The 16,237-nt window shown below is 45.3% G+C and overlaps 1 protein-coding gene across 1 annotated transcript in view; it reads right to left on the reverse strand.

Annotated features, from left to right (window-relative positions):
• LOC126248491 (cyclin-dependent kinase 10) overlaps window positions 1–16,237 on the reverse strand; it is a 124,557-nt gene that overhangs the window by 33,097 nt on the left and 75,223 nt on the right. The window contains exon 3 of the mRNA XM_049949522.1: window positions 1,025–1,164. Coding sequence (XP_049805479.1) covers window positions 1,025–1,164 — 140 coding nt within the window. The remainder of the gene's footprint in view (window positions 1–1,024; window positions 1,165–16,237) is intronic.

Raw genomic sequence — 16,237 nt, forward strand, 5'->3', positions numbered from 1 at the left:
AATAAACACTGGATAATGGAGAAGTCTGCATTTTTGTTTGCTTCTCCGAACGGGAGGTTATACACCATGGGGGACCTCATGAAGTAGTTATATGGATATAGTCCAATGGAGGGTGCTGTAGCGTTCTACTTAATCTCTCCAGTCATATCCCAGTTGGTCTTTATTAAACAGGATCAGTTAATTCGGGTGTTCAGATACATTATGGATTGTTATCACATATTTTATGAGAGCTGTTGGCATCTGATCCACAGCAAAGGCATACAGGTTTCCGTAATGAGGCTGTCAAGTGGACTTGATCAGAATGGTACAGCTGTGGGTTTAATTCACTATGCTGTACACAGTCCAAGAAACTTAGAGTGGGTGGCATATTATACTGATCATCCCTAGTTCAGACTGGGCAAAAGTAGCATGCTGTAGAAATAAGAGAATGGTGTGGTTCACTTCCTGGGAGATGTTGTCCGTGAAATTGATGGTATTGCAATACAACTGGTCTTTAGCTGACATGTACAGGATAGTATCATTAATTGCTACTGTGAAAAGAGTTACAATCAATATAAACCACTGAGGGACTCACGTCTTAATTGTGTGTGGTAAGTTACTAAAGGTTGTGGTGATTCTGACCTGAAACAGAGAGGGAAGGGGGGGGGGCCGAGAGAGAGAGAGAGAGAGAGAGAGAGAGAGAGAGAGAGAGAGAGATTGTACAGATATGAAAGTTAATCGGTGTAGGCATGCTTGCATGAGGCAAGATGTTTTTAATACTCTTCTGTTCCTCTGTTTGCTTTCATTAAGATCAAACACAAAAATTAATTACAAATTACAAGCTGATGAACTACACTTATGAAATCAGTCATTTGCCTGATCCTGAATAAAAGTGTTTGTATTGCATAGGACATATTTTACAGTGATCTTAAATAATAAAAAAAAAGTTTAAATTGCCATAAATACTTTTCTCACAATTTTACAGCTCCATTTGACGATTACTCAGTAGCAGAGAAAAATGTAGACAGAATTGTTTAATACACACCACATCCTGTTCTGGGATGTCCATTGGCTTCCCAGTAAGAAATGAAGTGAACACCCCTCTCCGTGTAACAGGAGCAGAGGGATCTGGTCCAGCTTCTGCTGGAGCGTAGTCATCTTGCTCTAGTGACAGAGACTGTTTTGCTGGAAGAAACAAAATACAATCAACATGCATTAGTATCACATATGTGAAATCTACTTTCTACGATACTATGGAGGTGGCAGGGTATGCAGAGAGGAAATTATTTGCCGTTACTGATGTTTATATGAATAAAATTATTTTCACATGAGAAAAATTGGACTACGTGCAAAACTAAGGAGTGAAGTCAATAAAGAACATAATCACATCTAAAAATGTTGTTCTATATGTTTTATAGCAGAAAACCTCAGTCTGTTAGTATGTGCTGCATGTGGTAACATATACACAGATTCTGTTGGTGGTATATGTTAATAATAACAGTCCCTTTGTATTTTTCCAGAGCAGTGGGCTATGTGACAGCACTTGGTTTCACTGTCAACTTTCTTTTACTTCAGTCATCAGCAAACAAAACTCACTAATATTAAAGTTGAACACTAGTACAAGATGGAAAGTCAACAGGAAACTAAAGTCACCAATTTTAATATTGTTAATATGATTGCACCCTTAAGAGATTGTATTGACAAAAAAGTATTAGTTACTTCACACATTGCATGGACCAATTAAAAAAGGTTTCCATAAGTAACAAAACATTAGCAAAATTTCAAGAGTGTGTAAGTGAATTCTTTACTCTGTTAGGTTACATGAATTGTATTCTGTGAATCCCAAAGAGATTTTAACACATATTTTATTTATGTGCAATGCAATTAAATAATTTAGCTGTCAACTTTATGAAACATAATAATATGTCACAGTGATAATATTAATCATAACTCAATACATTTTACGTTTGAGAGTTTCTGTGAAGATACTAGTCATTGAAATAGGAAGAGCTGCCCAAGAGAAAGTTCTGTGATTCGGTATTTAACTCCACATTCACTCCAAGACATTTAATATGTTTTTTTTTTTATTTTTATTTTTTTTTTTTTTTTTTTTTTTAGGGCGAAAAACTGCTATGGTCATTAGTGCCCAGCTCGTGACTTAGGAAACAGTAAAAAAACCGAAATTGAAAACCAGCAGCAATGGGAACAAAGTCATAAAATTGGAGAAACTAAAAGCAGAAGGAAGGCTTAAAAATCCACTACAGAAAGGGGTTGGTTGTTCCCAAAAAAAGATTCAAATGACTGACGTCATTTCACTGGCACTAATAAACTGGAGAACGCGGTCGGCTGAGCGCGTGTCATCTGCTAAAATCGACGATAGATCAGGCGAGAGCTGTAGACCGGCGCGTAACGGATTAAAATAGGGGCATTCAATTAAAAGGTGTCTTACTGTCCACAGCTGAGAGCAGTGGGGACAGGATCGCCGCTTAAAAGATGTCGATGGCTAAAAAGACAGTGCCCTATCCGGAGTCTAGTTAAAATTACCTCCTCCCGACGACGCATTCAGGAGGAAGAAGTCCAAGCGCAAGGAAGAGCTTTAACTTCCCGCAATTTATTATTGGGAAGTGTTGACCAATGCGCGTGCCATAAATGAACAACACGACGACATAAAACGCTCCGTAGATCGCAGAAAGGAATCGATGGAATAGCTGGCCAAGGAAGAGAGACTGCGGCCTTGGCTGCAATATCGGCCGCCTCATTTCCACAGATACCAACGTGTCCCGGGAGCCAGAGGAACGCCACTGAGACGCCCCCCAGGTGGAGCAAGCGCAGACAGTCCTGAATCCGGTGGACCAGAGGGTGCACAGGATAAAGAGCTTGGAGACTGAGGAGAGAGCTGAGAGAATCTGAGCAGATTACGTACTGTATCCGCCGATGGCGGCGGATGTAGTGGACAGCCTGGAGAACAGCGTAAAGCTCCGCAGTATACACCGAACACTGGTCGGGAAGCCGAAATTGATTTGGTGTGTCGCCAACAATATAGGCACTCCCTACACCTAACGATGTTTTCGAGCCGTCGGTGTAAATAAATGTGGCGTCTGTCATTTGTGCACATAGAGCAGCAAATGCCCGACGATAAACAAGTGTAGGGGTACCATCCTTGGGAAATCGACAAAGGTCACGGAGCAGGCAGATCCGGGGACGGAGCCAAGGCGGTGCTGTACCCCAAGTTGTCAAGAAGGTTTTAGGAAAGCGGAAGGAAAGAGAATGGAGCAGCTGACGGAAGCGGACTCCCGGGGGTAGTAGGGAGGAGGAGCGGCCTGCATACCCTACATCAAAGGAGGCGTCGAAAAAAAGGTCATGGGCTGGATTAGCAGGCATGGAAGACAGATGGCTAGCATAACGACTCAGAAGGACTGCTCGCCGATTGGACAGCGGAGGTTCAGCAGTCTCAGCATAAAGGCTTTCCACAGGGCTAGTGTAAAAAGCTCCAGACACTAAACGTAATCCACGGTGGTGGATAGAGTCGAGACGCCGAAGAATAGACGGGCGAGCAGAGGAGTAGACTATGCTTCCATAATCCAATTTTGAGCGCACTAAGGCGCGATAGAGGCGGAGAAGGACCACTCGGTCCGCTCCCCAGGAGGTACCATTCAGGACACGGAGGGTGTTAAGCGATCGCAGACAGCGAGCCGAAAGATAGGAAACGTGGGAGGACCAGCACAGTTTTCTGTCAAACATAAGACCCAAGAATTTAGCGACGTCTGAAAACGGAAGGTTGACAGGACCTAGATGTAAGGAGGGCGGAAGAAACTCCTTACGTCGCCAAAAATTAACACAAACGGTCTTACTGGGAGAGAAACGGAAGCCGGTTTCGATGCTCCAAGAGTGGAGGCGATCGAGACATCCTTGAAGACGTCGTTCAAGAAGGCTGGACCGTTGAGAGCTGTAGTAGATCGCAAAATCGTCCACAAAGAGGGAGCCTGAGACATCAGGAAGGAGACAATCCAAAATTGGATTTATAGCGATGGCAAACAGTACAACACTCAGCACGGAGCCCTGGGGTACCCCGTTTTCTTGGGAGAAAATGCGGGAGAGAGTAGTGTTCACCCGCACCCGAAATGTGCGCTCTGCCATAAATTCGCGAAGAAAAAGGGGCAGCCGGCCTCGAAAGCCCCAAGAGAACAGTGTGCGGAGGATACCTGTCCTCCAACAGGTATCGTATACTCTCTCCAGATCAAAAAATATTGCTACCGTTTGGCGTTTCTGGAGAAAATTGTTCATGATATAAGTGGAGAGAGCAACAAGATGGTCAACTGCAGAATGATGCTTTCGGAATCCACATTGGGCAGGTGTTAAAAGACTGCGGGATTCCAGCCACCAAGCTAACCGGTAATTCACCATACGCTCCAAAACCTTACAGACACTACTCGTGAGAGAAATGGGGCGATAGCTAGAGGGGAGATGTTTGTCCTTTCCAGGTTTCGGAACGGGAACGACGATAGCTTCCCGCCATCGTCTGGGAAAAGTACTGTCGGTCCAAATTCGATTATAAAGGCGAAGGAGGTAGCGCAGACTATGGGTTGATAAATGCAGCAACATTTGGACATGGATACCATCCGGTCCTGGGGCGGAGGAGCGAGAAGAAGAGAGGGCATGTTGGAGGTCCCGCATGGAGAAAACAGTATTGTAGCTTTCGTGATTTTGAGAGGAGAAAGCAAGATGTCGCACATCCGCTGCACGTTTCTTCGGGAGAAACGCTGGCGGGTAATTTGAAGAGCTCGAAATCTCAGCAAAGTGCTGACCCAATGAGTTAGAAATTGCGACGGGGTCCACTAAGGTATCATGCGCGACAGTGAGCCCAGAGACCGGGGAGAAACTAGGTGCGCCTGAGAACCGTCTAAGCCGACTCCAAACTTCCGAGGAGGGAGTGAAGGTGTTAAATGAGCTAATAAAGAATTTCCAGCTTGCCTTCTTGCTATCGCGGATGACGCGACGGCATCGCGCACGGAGCTGCTTATAGTGGATACAGTTGGCCAAAGTAGGATGGTGACAGAAAATGCGAAGAGCACGTCGCCGCTCACGTATTGCGTCACAGCATGCCTCGTTCCACCAAGGAACTGGGGGGCGCCTGGGCAATTCGGAGGTGCGTGGTATTGAACGTTCCGCAGCTGTAAGAATAACGTCGGTAAATAAGAATAACGTCGGTAATATGTGTGACCTCATCGTCGACGCTGGGAAAGCGATGGTCATCGAATGTCGCTAGAGACGAAAAAAGTGTCCAATCAGCTTGGGCAAACTTCCAGCGTCGCGGGCGCATATATGGCAGTTGAGGCTGCAGTCTAAGGACACATGGGAAGTGGTCACTCGAGTGTGTATCATCAAGGGTGAACCATTCGAAGCGCCGAGCGAGCGGAACAGTACCGATCGCAAGGTCCAAATGAGAGAAATTTGTCGTGGAGGCAGACAAAAATGTGGGGACCCCAGTGTTGAGGCAAACTAGATCCGCTTGGTGGAAGACGTCTAGCAATAGGGAGCCACGTGGACAAGGATGTGGAGATCCCCAAAGCGGGTGGTGGGCATTGAAGTCCCCAACCAGCAAATAGGGGGGTGGAAGCTGACCAAGAAGATGAAGGAGATCAGCTCGTGCCATTGGTGTGGACGATGGAATGTATACAGTACAAAGAGAGAACGTGTGTCCGGAAAGGGAAAGAGGACGGCGACAGCTTGGAAGGAACTGTTTAAGGGGATTGGGTGATAATGGAGAGTATTATGGAGAAGAATCATGAGTCCTCCATGGGCTGGAGTGCCTTCAACAGAGGGGAGGTCATATCGGACGGACTGAAAATGAGGGATAACAAAGCGGTCATGGGGACGCAGCTTTGTTTCCTGAAGACAGAAGATGACCGGTGAGTAGGATCGTAAGAGGATCGACAATTCATCCCGATTGGCTCGAATGCCGCGGATATTCCAGTGGATAATGGACATAGGGTGAACAGAAAATGGAGGATTGTGACCAAGGGTGCTGTCAACTCAACGACTGCTCAGAGCTTGCGACCGACAGCATGGAATGGCATTCAGCCAAAGGCAGAAGATCCTCATCCATAGGTTGGTCAGGAGCAGCTCCTGCCACCAGCGATCGGCCGGTTGACCGGCCACCAGCAGTGTGCCTCGGCGACACAGAAGACGGCCGAGGGCGATTTCCACCAGGTGGCGCTGTAGATGGGACACGCCTTGGCGGAGAAGGAGAGGAACTGGGTTTCTTTGTAGCCTTCTTGGAAGTATGATGTTTAGATGAAGGAGGAACCGATGGTTGGGAAATTGCGGTACGTAAAAACTCTTCACGAGTATGCTCTTTTTTCGAAGACTTGGTGTCTGACTTTTGGGCTCGAGATTTAGCAGAACCCGACGAAGGGTGAGCCATAGAGTGGGCAGGCGAAAGTGGTGAGGTTGAATGGTCGATCTTTGCGCTGGCCGATCTGACGACCGTGGCACTAAAGGTGAGGTCGCAAGTCTGCGTGGCGGCCTCCTTTGTTGGCCGAGGAGAAGCAAGGACAGTGCTGTATTTGCCTGTCTGAGGCACGGAGGGCTGTCGACTGGCGAATAATTTTCGAGCAGCAAAGGTCGACACCTTTTCCTTCACTCTAATTTCCTGGATGAGCTTTTCGTCCTTAAAAACGGGGCAATCTCGAGAGGAAGCAGCGTGGTCACCCATACAGTTGATGCAGCGAGGGGATGGAGGTGGACAAGCACCCTCATGGGCATTCTTGCCACACGTAACACATTTGGCCGGATTGGAACAGGACTGGCTGGTGTGATTGAACCGCTGACATCGATAGCAACACGTAGGGTTTGGGACGTAAGGGCGAACGGAAATTATCTCATAGCCTGCTTTGATTTTCGATGGGAGTTGAACTTTGTCAAATGTCAAGAAGACAGTGCGGGTTGGAATGATGTTCATGTCAACCCTTTTCGTAACTCGATGAACAGCCGTTACGCCCTGGTCAGACAGGTAGTGCTGAATTTCTTCGTCAGACAATCCATCGAGGGAGCATGTATAAACGACTCCATGCGAGGAATTTAAGGTACGGTGCGGTTCCACCCGGACAGGGAAGGTGTGGAGCAGAGAAGTACGCAGCAATTTTTGTGCCTGGAGGGCACTGTTTGTTTCTAACAGGGTGCCATTCCGTAATCTGGAACAAGACTTTACAGGACCTGCAATTGCGTCGACACCTTTCTGAATAATGAAAGGGTTGACCGTGGAGAAGTCGTGACCTTCGTCAGACCGAGAAACAACAAGGAACTGTGGCAACGATGGAAGAACTGTCTGTGGCTGAGACTCAGTGAACTTACGTTTGTGAGCAGACATAGTGGAAGGTGAGGAAACCATTGCGGAAGAATCCCCCATGATTACCGGCGTCTCTGATGGCGCGCTCCTCCCTTGTGGGGGCCCTCACTGAGGGCACTCCCGCCTTAGGTGATTGTTCACACCTCAGGTCACACCTCCCGACAAACGGACGGAGGGACCAATCGGCACTTTCGGAAGGTATCAGCTCGGGTAATCACCCCTCCCTGGGCCTGGCCGTTACCAGGGGGTACGTACGTGTCCTACCTGTCTACCCGGGGCGGGGAATTACGCGTTACCCCGTCACCGGCTACACATGGAAGTGCGTGGGTCAGCCTTCAGACACGCACAGGGAGGAAAAAAGAGAAATGGAAAGGAAAGAAGAGGGGTCCCAAACGCCGCAGCGGAGAAAAGGGCAAAGAGAAGAGGGAAGGAAAAGAGAAGGACAGAGGAAGGACGAAGACTTGCAAGTGTAGAAAGCAAGGAATTTGTAACAGTTTCAAGCGTCCGTCTCCAGACGTAGGCACAAACCATACTCCCAGAGGGGGAGAAAGGAAAGGGAAGGAAAGGAAAGAACCAGAGGCGTGGGAGGGGGGGGGGCGAAGATGAGGGACGGGGAAGGATGCGGAAAGGGAAGGTATGCAGCCCGGAAAGGAAGGAGGGCCACATTAGCTCGGGGTCCCGTGCTCGCTACGCACGTGTCCACAAAAGAGTTGTGGACCCCCTGGGGGGTTAATATGGTCTGGCAGGCTGCAGGCTGTTGAATAAATTATACCTACGAACATGGCTCCTTTCTGAACTGACATTTTAAATTTAGTCTTTGCAGACGTTTGTGGTAATAGTATTATGCTGATGCTTTTAATAATGACAAAGAATATTATGAACATACAGGCAGAGAGACAGTTGCCAAAATACCAAGTACTTGGAAGTGATCTCTATAGAACATTCTAGAATTAACACATGATATAATCCTTATTAAATACTTTTCAGTTGTCAAAATATTGTCCCAGCGAGTGAGGCTTCCTCAAAAACGGAGTCCATAATTCATTAGTGAATACACTACTGGCCATTAAAATTGCTACACCACGAAGATGATGTGCTACAGACGTGAAATTTAACCGACAGGAAGAAGATGCTGTGATATGTAAATGATGAGCTTTTCAGAGCATTCACACAAGGTTAGCGCCGGTGGCGACACCTACAAAGAGCTGACATGAGGAAAGTTTCCAATCGATTTCTCATACACAAACAGCAGTTGACCGGCGTTGCCTGGTGAAACGTTGTTGTGATGCCTCGTGTAAGGAGGAGAAATGTGTACCATCACGTTTACGACTTTGATAAAGGTCGGATTGTAGCCTATCGCAATTGCGGTTTATCGTATCACGACGTTGCTGCTTGCGTTGGTCGAGATCCAATGACTGTTAGCAGGATATGGATTCGGTGGGTTCAGGAGGGTAATACGGAATGCCATGCTGGATCCCAATGGCCTCGTATCACTAGCAGTCGAGATGACAGGCATCTTATCCACATGGCTGTAATGGATCATGCAGCCATGTCTCGATCCCCGAGTCAACAGATGGGGACATTTGCAAGACAACAACCATCTGCACGAACAGTTTGACGACGTTTGCAGCAGCATGGACTATCATCTCGGATACCATGGCTGCGGTTACCCTTGACGCTGCATCACAGACAGGAGCACCTGCGATGGTGTACTCAATGATGAACCTGGGTGCACAAATGGCAAAACATCAGTTTTTCGGATGAATCCAGGTTCTGTTTACAGCATCATGATGGTTGCATCCGTGTTTGGTGACATTGCGGTGAACGCACATTGGAAGTGTGTATTCGTCATCGTCATACTGGTGTATCACCTGGCGTGATGGTGTGGGGTGCTATTGGTTACATGTCTTGGTCACCTCTTGTTTGCATTGACGGCACTTTGAACAGTGGACGTTACCTTTCAGATGTGTTACGACCCGTGGCTCTACCCTTCATTCGATCCCTGCGAAAACCTGCATTTCAGCAGGATAATGCACGACCGCATGTTGCAGGTCCTGTACAGGCTTTTCTGGATACAGAAAATGTTCGACTGCTGCCCTGGCCAGCACATTCTCCAGATCGCTTATCAATTGAAAATGTCTGGTCAATGGTGGCCGAGCAACTGGCTCGTCACAATACGCCAGTCACTACTCTTGATGAACTGTGGTATCGTGTTGAAGCTGCATGGGCAGCTGTACCTGTACACACCATCCAAGCTCTGTTTGACTCAATGTCCATGTGTATCAAGGCCGTTATTATGGCCAGAGGTGGTTCTGGGTACTGATTTCTCAGGATCCATGCACCCAAATTGAATGAAAATGTAATCACGTCAGTTCTAGTATAATATATTTGTCCAATGAATACTCGTTTATCATCTGCATTTCTTCTTGGTGAAGCAATTTTAATGGCCAGTAGTGTATTAATATGCTGAAACCAATTTTTTTTCCATTTTTGAAATCATTATAGCATCTTGCACTGTAAGGTGAACTGAGATTGTTCATTAATTGTATGGTGGTTTCCCAATTACGGTTGTGGAGGAAGGACAGATGATTGGGGTTTAATGTCCCAGCAATGATGAGGTTGTTACTGGCAGAGCACATACTCTGGTCAGGGAGGGATGGGAAGAAAAACTGGCCATGTCCTTTTCACGGAACCATCCCAGCATTTGCTTAAGGGATTTAGGGAAATAATGAAAAATCTTTATCTGGAATACAAGTCCCGTGTCTTTCCATAGTGGCACCTCACTTCATAATTAAATGAGATCTCTCTGTAAGACCAAAAACTAGACACCATCTCCCTCTTGTATTTCATTGTTATACAGATTACTGATACAATTTGAGGAATTTTATGAGAAGCACTGAACAGTATGTACGTAGATTTAGTAAAATTTAATGGTAATTCATTTGTTTGCACCATCTGTTGATGTTTTCAAATACTTTTTTATTCCTTTAGTTGTATCTCCAGCAAAAAGAAGAATACCTACATCTACTAAAATTGGAAGCATTTGATCATTTACTTACATCAGAAAGAACAAAGGGCTAAAAATGGAATTCACCGTTCCAAGTGCCTATTGCTATATAATCAATACTGAACTGGATGGACTATTGGTAAAGCTAAAGCAAACTGTACCTTGTTTAAGACTAACAATACCATTATTTAGCATGTTTAAAAAGTAGTATTTTTGAGTCTGCCTTCATGGCAAAACAATAAGTCGTATAGAATTAAGAACAGTCTACCACATGGGTCTGTTCTGGCCACGCTGTCATTCAACCTGTATATAAATGGCACACCAGAAACTGTTATAGTAACTTGTTTTATGTACATGATACTGACACTTCATTTAAAAGAAAGCATCTAGAGGATGCAGAAAATATGCTCACACAAGATGTGAGAGTACTTGGCAATTATTGCAGAAATTGTATATCGTGCCCCAACCCTACAAAAACTGAAGCAACACTTTCCACCTCAACAACCGCTTAGAAGAATACATGCTAAAAGTCATCTTCTGTAACAAAATGGCTAAGAACAATCCTCATTGTAGGTATCTCGGAATTGCACTGGATTGTTCCCTATCATTCAGGATTCCCCTCACGCCACATGCAGAAAAGCTAAAGATGAGGAACAACATTATCCATCATTGCAGTAAGGCACGCAGCCGTTTGGTATGGCGGATGCAGGATGGCTGACGCTGCCAGCAATGGGAACTGGATAGAGTAACATTCAGTCGGTATGAAAATTCATACCCTCTACGAATCTAAATAATCCATATTAGTTACTATTCGATTTTGTTCAAATTTGGCACACAGCCTTTTGTTATTAATGGAATGATGCTGTCAAAATCTCAGATTATATTTATTATAGTTCTGGGGATAATGAAAATTACTTAAAAGTCTTAAAACCAATGTTTATGTCAATTAACAAATTGACTTTCATTATCATTTGAAGCCGTTACAAAGTTATCAGTGCATAAAATCAATTAATTAGAATTTTCTTTTTAAAACTTTAGTTACTTTACATTACATAATACAAAAATTGCTCAAAATTAATATTTGCTTATAATTTTGCTGTGTGAGTGCATGAGATGACTGAGAGAATGTATGTGGGACATACATTAAAACTTAATATGTCATTTTATGTAAGACCTTACACAAACGCACAGTGGGAAAGTTATGGTGCAACCTCAATTCAGATGACGTACGTCGGTGTGAGCTTGATTTGTACAAAAGCAGCCAGAATGAAAGTTAGAGGAGGAATAAGTTTATTTCTCAATTTGGAGAATATTTTGAACTTTGCTTAATTTGATTAAACAATATACTAGAAATTGAAGTTTTAATAACATTAATTACTATCAGATTAGTGATTGGATAAGGCAAGTTTTGCCACGAGAATGATCTGGAAGGAACATTCTGATTGGTCATTTAGATCAACAGTCAATCAGAATTATGCTGTTCCCACACCAATATAGTGAGGTGAGCAGTGAGTAGATATAGTTCGAGATAGTCACTTGCTAACCGGCCTATGGCTAACCCCATGTTAGATAGCTCTGTAAAAATAATATGTAAGATGAAGAACTAGTGAGTTAATTTCGTTTAGAACGCATCGTGACTGAAGCGACTGGTTTGTGTTTCAAAATTAAATACTTTGAGAGTTACGAGCGTGTGAACTTTCTGGTCGTAATAATAGTTCTGCATGGCATATTTTGTGCTCTGTACAAAATACTTTGGCGACCACTTCTTTTGAAGAAAAACACTGAAATGACCGAACTCGTGAAGAGTGGTGGGTCTGTGACTGTTAGAGCATGAAAATTTGTCGGGTCATACTTGCAAAAATTCTGGTTGCTTTTTGAGTGAAAAGTTGTTGTACAGACAGTGAATTTTGAAGGATAAAGTTTACCATATTAAATACGGACATGATAGCCATTTCATGTGTTTCCATGTGAATAAAAATCAGATTAAATTTAATTTTTAACTGCTTTCTGCAAGTAGACTGCATCCTCCGAACACCCGATTTTTTAAACAGGCCTATGAACTTTCAAGAACTGACTTTCAGCTCTGTGTGGTAGGTATTAGGTAGTGGTTTCATCAACGCTGCTTTACACTGCCCAGCACGTATCTACTACTACAGAGTGAAGGGACATCGGAAGGAAGGAATATCGAGGTAGGTGGATTTTCGATAATGACAGAAAGAACGAAGACAACCAACCCCACCCCGCTGCAAACAGAGTTCTACCACAAAGGATCATCGTTGCCAAAAAAGTTCAAGACCATGCCATCAGCATGCAAAACAACACTCACAGAGTTCTGGGATGTTCAAGGTGTGGTGCATTTGGAATTAATACCTAAAAGCACCACCATAAACTCTGGAAGGTACCGTGAGACCCTTACAAAACTGAAAGCATGAATTCAAAGAGTTCATCCACACATGGAGCACCCTCTCCATCGGCATAACAATGTCGGGCAACACACAAGTGCTGCAATATCTGCAACAATCTGATTCCTTGGCTTCAACGTTATCCATCATCCCCCATGAAGTTCCAGTTGGTCCCAGCCAATTTTCATTTGTTTACAAAACTTAAAGGATACCTCCAAGAACTTCACTTTGATGAAGTGAAAAAAGCAGAGGTGGGAGTTACATGCACCCAAGTCAAAACAACAGAACACGAAGACAGAGAGGACTTAAAAAACGACTATATGTAAATCCCAATTGATATAAGAGAAGACAGTTAAAAACAGGGATGTGGAGAAAGGGTTACAAAAGACATAATACAGAAACAGAAGTCCAAAACTAAAAATTAAATGACCTTCGACATACTGCTTTGACAGCTATAAAGTGAAACGCGGTCGACAGCCCGTGCGTCATTTGCTAAAACAGCCGGTAACTCAAATGGCAAACCCAAGCTGGAACAATAAATGGTTAAAAAATGGGCATTCCGTCAGGATGTGGCGGACATTTAAAATTTGGGAGCAATGCATACAAAGCGGTGGGGGACCACCACTTACAAAAAGACAATGGATAAAAAGGCAGTGCCCATTAGGCAAATGAGTTAAAATGACTTCCTCCCGGTGGGAGGGCGGAGAGGATGTCGTTCAAGCAACTGGGAGAGGCTTAATAATCCACAGCTTATTCACATGAAGGGAGGACCAATGGTGATGCCAAAGGGACACCAACTCCTGACAGGCGGCAACACAGAGATCATTGGAAGGGATATAGGAACTAATGGGCTGAGCTATAAGGACTGCAGCCTTGGCAGCAGTGTCAGCAGCCTCATTTCCTGGCACACCGACATGACCAGGAATCCATGTGAACATCAGAGCGGCTCCACCAAGAGTGAGCAAGTGACAGTTTTCCTGGACCCGTTCCACTAAGGGATGGGCAGGGTACAGCGCACATAGCCTTTGAAGGGCACTGAGAGTCTGAGCAGAGAACACAATTGAAAAGTCTGTGTCGCCAGATGTACTCTGTGGTCCAATGCAGGGCAAAGAGCTTAGCTGTAAATAGGGAACAGTGTGCCAAGGGCCAATATCAAAGGACGTGGGTGCCAATTATGAAGGCACACCCGACACCATGATCAGTCTGAGAGCCACCAGTGTACACCAAGGTACTATCACGAAGATCCATGTAAAGGTCATGAAATTGAAGGCGACTGAGCAAAGCTGGAGTAGCAAGTGCCGAAAGCAGACTCCAGGAGGTAACAGAGAGGAGGGATGCGCCCCATACTGGCGATCATAGGAATCATCGAAGAAGGAGGCATAGGATGGGTGGCCACGCGTGGCAGACAAACGGCATGCATACCTGCTGAGGAGAAAGTCACAGCGGTAGGACAGTAGTAGTTCAGCACCTTCAACATACAGACTCTCAATCGGGCTAGAGTAAAAGGTGCCAGTGGCCAAACGGATGTCACAATGGTGAATAGTGTTGAGACGGTATAAGAGGGGCGGATGTGCAGACTCATTAACAAAGCACCCATAGGCTAGTTTTGAACGGACAAGGAACCAGTACAAACAGAGGAGGGTAGTTCGATCTGCGCCCAGGGAAGTACCATTGAGGACACGCAGGACATTGAGTGATCACATACAGTGAGCTGCCAGGTAAGACACATGGGAGGACCAAGACAGTTTCCTATTGAACATGAGCCGCAGGTAATTCGTAGTTTAAACAAATGGAAGAGCAACAAGCCCAAGATGTACAGATGGTGGGAGAAACCAACTGCAGTGCCTGAAATTCATACAGACGGTTTTGTCAGTGGAGAAATGAAAGCCACTGTTGATGCTGCAGGAGTGACGACAATCAAGACATTGCTGAAGACGCCGCTCAATGAGACAGGTCAGTGGAGAACTGCAATAGATGGCAAAATCGTCAACAAAAAGGGAGATGCCTAGTGGGAGACAGGCCATTATAGGGTTAAAGGCAATAGCAAAGAGGATGACGCTCAGGAAGGAAGCATGAGGCACACCGGTTTCCTGGATAACTGTGTCCAACAAGGCAGAACCATGTGTACAGAGTACGAAGGATACTAGTTCTCCAGCACGTGTTGCAGGCCTTCTCCAAATTGAAAAACACAGCCACAGTCTGGTATTTCCGCAGAAAGCCATTCATAACATGGGTGGACAAATTAATGAGATGGTCAACTGCAGAAAGGCAGCCGTTAGTAAATTGCGAGACTCAAGCCACCATACCAGCTGGGCATGAATCATATGTTCCATCACCTTGCAAACACAGCTGATGAGAGAGATGTATCGGTAGCTAGAAGGAAGGTTGCTGTCCTCACCGGGTTGAGGTATGGGTACGACGGTGGCTTCAAGCCAATGTCCAGGAAATGTGCCCTCTGTCCAGATGCAGTTGAATGTATTACGCAGAAAATGCTTGCCCACAAGAGAGAGGTTCTGCAACATCTGAATGTGGACAGCGTCTGGCCCTAGGGCAGAGGATCTGGATGAATTGCAAGCATGAGCTAGCTTCCACATAGTAAAGGCGCCATTATAGCACTCATGATTCTGAGAAGAGAAGGATATTGCTCGAGTCTCCTACACTCATTTCCGTTGGAGGAAGGCAGGGTGATAGTGGAACGAGCTCAAAATTTCTGCAGAATAGCGGCCCAAGGTGTTGGAGATAGCAATAGGGTCCACAATGACATCGTCTGCTACTATCAGGCTGGAAATTGGTGAATGGATCTTGGTCCCAGAGAGCTGTTGGAGGTTGGCCCACACACCAGAGGAAGGGGTGGAACTGTTGAAAGAACTAGTGAATGAAATCCAGCTAGCTTTTTTTGCTATCCCGAAGAACGCGACGACACTTTGTGCGCATCTGTTTATAATATATGCAGTTTACCGCTGTAGGATGGCGGTTAAAAACACGGAGAGCACATCTCCACACGTGAATTGTATTGCGGCATGCCTCAGTCCACCAAGGGACTGGGACACAATGTGGTAAAAAGGAAGTGCAGGGAATGGAACGTTCTGCAGCAGTAAGGATAACATTTGTGGGATACTCCACCAGGTCATCACAACTGAGGAAATCTTGTTCTTTGAAGATTGCCAGGGATGAGTAAAGCTGCCAGTAAGCCTTAGTACGCTGCCATTTGGGTGTGCACAGAGGTGGGGTAGGTGTCAGCAAATGGACAGCACATGGGAAATGGTCACTCGTATAGGTCTGACAAAGAAGGGACCACTCAAGACGATGGGCAAGCTGGACAGTGCAGAAGGATATGTCCAAATGGGAAGAGGAGTCGGAAAGGAACGTGGGGGCTCCAGTGTTAAGGCAGCAGACATTAAGTTGATTAAGAAGGTCAGCAAAGAGCACACCTCTCTCACCAGTTCTGGAAATTGGAAGTTTGTGGTAAGGACTATGGGACCAAACTGCTGAGGTCATCCA

Source organism: Schistocerca nitens, chromosome 3 (genome assembly GCF_023898315.1).
Source record: "Schistocerca nitens isolate TAMUIC-IGC-003100 chromosome 3, iqSchNite1.1, whole genome shotgun sequence".
Lineage (NCBI taxonomy): Eukaryota > Metazoa > Arthropoda > Insecta > Orthoptera > Acrididae > Schistocerca > Schistocerca nitens.